The sequence below is a fragment of the Triticum aestivum genome, chromosome 2B (genome assembly GCF_018294505.1).
Source record: "Triticum aestivum cultivar Chinese Spring chromosome 2B, IWGSC CS RefSeq v2.1, whole genome shotgun sequence".
Classification (NCBI taxonomy): Eukaryota; Viridiplantae; Streptophyta; class Magnoliopsida; order Poales; family Poaceae; genus Triticum; species Triticum aestivum.
The window spans coordinates 508943193-508949511 of NC_057798.1; the positions used below are offsets into that span (position 1 = coordinate 508943193).

The window sequence follows — 6319 nt, forward strand, 5'->3', positions numbered from 1 at the left end:
GCGGCACCGTCTGTCGTCGCCGCGTCACTTCTTGGAGGTGTTGTTTGGTACCAGCGCTTCGGAGTCTAGGAGCTTGGTTGGAGATCTCCGGAGGGTGCAACGATCGCGGGGCTTCTTTGTTTTTGTCGATTGCCGTGGTTGGCATTTTTTTTTTTGGTTTCTTTTTTTTTGGCGTGATTGTGTTGCTTCCGTCCCAGCATCTATCATTGGCTATATCGGATGTTGGCTATATTAATTTAGGGGGGCGCAAGCCTGTTTTGAGAGAAAATCAGCCGTTTTCACACTCCGATAACGTCAACATATCATCGTTTAACTCCTAGCCCTAACATAAACTGCTAATCTCAGTCAGTAGAGGAATTCACTGCACCTGCATGTATGGGCTAGTAGCGCACTTCACAATGCCACCAGCGACGCGGCGCACAACGCCACGGCGGTGGCCACGTAGTTCGTGGGCCGACCCGCTGCCCGGCACGCAGAGCTCTTCCCATCCGCCTCATCTCCAGGCGTCGTCGCGTTGCCACCCTTGGCGCCGGGCGCGCTCGCCGCGGGCTCTGCGTCGGGCGGGGTCTCCTCCACGGGGGGCTGCGCGCTGAAGATCGCCTCCGGGAGCAGCACCCTGTCGATCTCGTACACCGCCATGGGCGCGACCCCGTACAGGGTGCCGAGGATCTTGGCATTGGCCCACCTCGACAGCAAGCGGATGGCCCCCGCGTCGTACGTCACGTTCACCATGTACATCCCGCCGGCGAGCGTCGTCACCGGGTTGACCCGGCTCAGGCCGTCGAACTCCTTGAGCGCGTAGTGCTTGGCCAGCGCGTGGTACATCATCAGGTTCTTGAGCTGGTGCTTCTTCAGACCCGACAGCACCTGCAACGGTTGCCAACATCGTATCAGATCGAGACGATAGTATGATTATTTCTTGTGTGATGAAAAATCAAGTTACCGACGGGTGGACGGCGGCGAAGGCCCTGTCGGCGGGGGCGAAGATGGTTATGCCGTGGTGCGTCCGGTAGGCCTGCTTCTCGAACACCTCCACGAGGTTGGTCTGATTGAGGTACCTGAAGAAGGTCTGGAAGGGCCGGTCTGGCGTCAGGATCTCGGTAAGGTTGGCGCGGGGGCCCACTTCATCGGCGAGCGGGCGGTGCGCACCGGCGAGCGGAACGGATAGGGACATTGCGGCGGCGAGGAACGAAACCACGAGCTTCATCGTGCAACTGCCGCAGTGAGGACGTGGCCTGACGTATGTCCGTTCTTTGTGCAGAGGCGAGAGCTTCGGCTAGCTTCCTAGTTTCCAGGCGGTTAAGAGGATCGATGCAGGATGGTGTCAAAAGACGGAGCGATGCAGAGCTCTTGTTCTTCAGAACGTAACTCAAAACAGAGACGTTGATTCACGTTCCCAAATAAAGTTGTTTGCTCTCAATGTCTCATGTTTATGATAATTCTACAATACATACAAGCAGTGCATACATTATGATGTGCGCCATTTACATTATGTTGTAGTACACCATTTCGGCGGAATAAATGAATTTACGAACACTTTCCGGAAGGAAATAAAAATTCATGGCACGTGCCAACGCATGCAAAGAATTATCCGACTACACCATCAAAAACCCGGAGACCAGCAGAACCACGTAGCCAAGTGCAAGGCTCCCTGCGCCAACGACCCGGCAGGACGAACTCTTGGCGTCCGCATTGTCACTGGCAGCACGCTCGCTGGCGCCCGGCGCGTCAGCCATCGCCTTGCCCCCACGTCCCGGCGCCGGCGCCGGCGCAGGCACGGGCGCCATCTCCGGGGCAGCCGGGAAGATCTCCTTGGGCAGCAGCACCCTGTTGAGCGCGTACACCGCGACGGGCGACGTCGAGTACACGCTGCTGGCGAGCTTGGCGGTGGCCCAGCCCGACACGACGCCGATCGTGCCCGCGGCGTAGGTGACGTTCACCTTGTACGCAAACATGGACACCTGGCTCGCCGCCGCCAGCGCGGAGAAGGCCGAGAGCTGGTAGTAACTGGGCATGGCGTGGTGCAGCATGAGCGACCGGAGCTGGTCGGTAGTGAGGTTGGACAGCACGGTCTCGTTGAGGGCCGCGAACGCCGAGTCCTGCGGCGCGAAGACGGTGATGCCCTGCTTCGTGTCGTTGGCCTGGCTCTGGAACGTCTTGATCACGTCGGTCTTGGTGAGGTACTCCAGGAACTTGCCATACGGCCCGGCGAGGGAGAGCAGTTCGGCGAGCTCGACGTGGCGCGGGGCCGGCGCCGGCGCCGGGGTCTCGACGATCGGGGCCCGTGCCTTCTGGGACAGCGCGCCGCGGGAGAGCGCCAGGCAAAGCAATGCGCTGACGAGAACAGCCGCCTTGGGCTCCATTTCGGCAAAACTCGACCGTGTGTATTACAGGATGGACTTGCTACAAATGCACCTGATCGATGGAGGCTCTGGTGAATCTCTACGAAGGCGAGACGTATTTATAGCACATGGTACTTTGATGGATGGTATAAAACTATAGCCTGGAAGTACAGGCCGGGGTTGGCGCTGCGCTGGTGTTAGCTATGCTGTCGATGTTGAGTGGTCAACTGGAGATCTGAACATGGTGATATGGTTCGGGAATGTTTTGTCTGCAGGTAGCGGGGTGACTGCAATTTTGTTCTTCTGATATGCAGGAACTCTCTGCAGGTACCTTGGAACAAACAGGACCCGCTTTGGCTTCAGTAAACTTTTCTGGGGCTGTGATTTTACAGTGGTGTCAAAACCTTCAGGCATAGTAGTATGTCGTGATGATAGTTGAGCACGTGTGCTTAGCCCTTCAGTTGTCGTGCGATTTACACGCCTGGACGTTCCACGCGACAGATACTCCAATTTATTTGTTTTTGAAAAGGAAGCTTTTCTACAATAGAATAGTACAATTTGGATTATCTAGAGAATAGATCAAGACCGGGGAGTATTAAAATGGGGGCACCGACGGAATGCATAGTAGAACCCTCTACAAAAATGCAGAATAGACGTGGAAACTGTTTTCTAGAGGACATGCCAACTGATACTTATCCGTTAAACAAACTAGTGCTGTGTCGGCCAACCCAAAACAGAGGTATGATGAATGAATGATCAAATAATAATGTAGGCCAAAAAATAAAGTACTAGTATTACATATAGTACACTCTGAATCTTTGATGCACGTAGTTTTGCTGCCCTGCAGGCTGCAGGTGAACAAACTCTTCTCCCCGGCGAAAGCTGGAGACGTGCACGCCTCGAGAATTCTGTCTCGGCGCTACTGGGGTGCCACCACCCCGTGTCTCACCAGAGCACGTACAGACGAGCATAGCTAAGCCAGATAATGGCCATGAGAGAGACGTGTCCCTCCCGTGTCGCCCCTGCACGGCGACCGGGGGAACCCTAGCGCCGCCGCGTCCTCGTCCCTCCCCCGACCTTTCCTCCTCGTCGCCGCCAGGGCGCGCTGCCGGGCGAAGCCCGGTCAGCGTCAGCGGCGGCGGGATCTCTTCTCCCACGGCTCGCTGGATCTGGCGCGGGTGGATCACGGCGGTGGTTGACAGCGCGCTGGAGGCGGGGCGCCGTCACGGGCTTGGGGGCGACGACAGTTTTCCCTAGTGTGCGTGGGAGTCCGCTCGGGGTGCGCGGCGGCGGCCCTTGGCAAGCTGTGGCGGGCGCTGGGCTCTCGGCGGCGCTCCGACGTGTGCAGGCGGCGGCTCCGTCTCTGACCTGGACGGCGCAGGGGATGGCGGCGGCCCGGCGTGGCCGGCAATCTGGATGTGGTGGTGCCGGCGGCTCGCTGATCTGCTGGTGCTCCAGGATTCTGCCTGGTGGTGCTGGTGGTGACGGCGGCCCATGCACGAGAGTTGGATCCCTTCGAACTGACCTAGGTGAAAACTTGCCTTCGGCGTCTGCTAAGGCCGGTGGTGGCGGTGCTATCTGCGCCGTTCCCTTATTGTAGGCATCGCCGTGGAGAAGTTCAAGGCCACTCTCTGCTATCTTTGAGGGAAATCCTAGACCGGATGATCGGATGACGGCGGCGCTCTGGTGTCGTTCCTTCCTTGGGGGCGTCATTCTTGGAGGTACACACGTGATTGAGGGACCAGAGGACAGATTCTTTGGTGGAGCGGTGCTTCATCCTACACACTTATGGCGACGGATCTTGTGGCGTGGCGCAGTGCAGATTCGGAGTTCGCTGTGGGAGCATGGACTCGCGCAGGAGGACGACGCTGTCGGGCGTCGTGGTGGCGTCGATGGCAGAGAGACCTGACACGGTACATGCAACAGTACAACTCTAAAAATGGATTAATGGAAGGTGGTTGCGGCGGCCTCAATACCCGGCAGGCGTCCTGGTTGAGGAGTGCGTTGGACTGGTAGGTACCCCATACCCGGCAGGCGTCCTGGTTGAGGAGTGCGTCGGACTGGTAGGTACCCCATACCCGGCAGGCGTCCTGATTGGGACCTCAGGTCTTAGATGTTTATGTTTGGCTGCGATGTCTGTTTGGTATTAGGCCCAGACTATTTGCGCCCTTCATCAATTGGATAGATGTTGCGACAGTTGTTACTTAGACGGTGGCTTTAGTCTTGCTGTTGTATGACTTTGTAAGGTCTTGCAAGAATAATTAATACAATGGACGTATGCATCGCCCAGATACAGGGGATCATCCTCCTTTTCTAAAAAAAAGATAATGACCTATATGTCCATGTCACGGCTGATACCCGAATCACAATTCACGCGTGCGAGGAAGGAAGCACGACTTAACGAAACGTGTGCGCCTGCCTCGTTTCTGTTTCCCCATTATTCTCTCCGGCAGAGGAGGAACGAACGAGTTTTTTAGGGGCAAGAAGCAAGTGGAGCTTCATTCTTCGTTTGTTCTTTGAGCTCGGCACTAGTTGGTGTTTACTTGTCATTTGAATCTCGGAAGCAAATGAAGTTCAATGGAAGCGAAGGGGTTGAAACGGTAAACACATAATGTCTCTTCAAGGACCTGTTTAATCCAGACCTAATTTTTTTCTGGAGCGGATTCAGATCTAAGGGCATCTCCAACGCCGTGCATCAAAACGCCGCTAAAGCGCGCAGCATCGTCCATCAAATGTCCGCGGACCGATCCACTTGTTCGAATCCATAAAAATGAAAACAAAGCTAGAGAGGTTTGGGGGAATCCAGACAGCCGCCACGACGAACTCCGACACACCTAGCCCACACAAACCCTTCGAAAATTCTAAACACAGTGTCCGTTTACAGAGTTTTACGGGCTCTTTCCAAACTAATCTTCTCCCTCCCCCCGACCCACCCACCGCCTCGAATTTCAGCGGAGTGGGCCCCTCACTTTATTTCTACCCAATAAACACATGCCAGATAAGCCACTCCGTCGATTTTCTGTAAAATGTTGTTCATGCGTGTAGCATTTTCTCAAACCCCCTTCCGGAGCCCTTTCTCACCACCCCGTACCTCCCCTCTTGGGCAAAAACGACAAAATTGACCTGTGGACCGAAAAATTCACAAAATGAGCCGTTGGTGAAAAAAATTCACACAGCTAACCCTTTTGTGTAGCATCCGACAGCCAGGTGATGATGATATAGACCTGGGGTAGGGTCATAGGCCTGAGCTATACGCCCTACCCAAGGTCAATACCCTAGAAGCAAAGACATCCAAGACACAGCATGGAGTACCAATTGGAGACGTCGAGTGCAATCCACTCGACCAGTCACCTCACTTGGGTACCCCTCCCTCTTAATATCATTTGACCATACAGGAAATCACTCGACCTATCGAAGGCCAGGAGTCGACCAGAATAGCAACGGTCAGGCGTTCACTTCGTAGTCTTTAAGATCATTAAAAGCACTTTATGGTTGGCGTTATCAGTAACACCCCGTCTTTATGTACATTGAACTCTTGGTAACGGGGGATGGCTGGGGTCCTGGCGCACTCTATATAAGCCACCCCCTCCTCATGGCACCGAGACGTAGGGCTTTTACCTCCTCCGAGAGGGGCCTGAACTCGTAAACACTCGCGTACAATCTCACCGTAGCTAGGACCTTGCCTCCTCATTCGTACCCCCTATACTTACTGTCAGACTTAGAACCACGACGGTTGGCGCCCACCTTGGGGCAAAGCGTCTTAGCGACTTCCGGCGAGGTTGCATTTTCTCCGATCTTCATCAGCATGGTTTCCAGCGGCGGTTTGGTCATGGGCCGCGAGTTTTGACTCGACGAGCTCACTTTTGTCGCCGACGACTCCGCCTGGCTCCAGGAGGCCCCCCTCGATGTCGAGGCCCTCCCGGCTCGTGGCTCGTCGCACTTCCGCGCGAGTTCCTGCGGCATCCTCCTTCGGCAGC

The 6319-nt window shown here is 55.5% G+C and overlaps 1 protein-coding gene across 1 annotated transcript; it reads right to left on the bottom strand.

Moving 5' to 3' along the window:
* Positions 1-1393: 1393 nt before the first annotated feature.
* LOC100037574 (fasciclin-like arabinogalactan protein 7) lies at positions 1394-2419 on the bottom strand. The gene has a single exon (XM_044464120.1). The coding sequence runs from the start codon at positions 2361-2363 to the stop codon at positions 1596-1598; it is 768 nt and encodes a 255-aa protein (XP_044320055.1). The 5' UTR covers positions 2364-2419; the 3' UTR covers positions 1394-1595.
* Positions 2420-6319: the final 3900 nt, after the last annotated feature.

Bases quoted from the DNA above. Each gene is read 5' to 3' on its own strand.
- LOC100037574 (XM_044464120.1), bottom strand. From the start codon at position 2,363: ATGGAGCCCAAGGCGGCTGTTCTCGTCAGCGCATTGCTTTGCCTGGCG.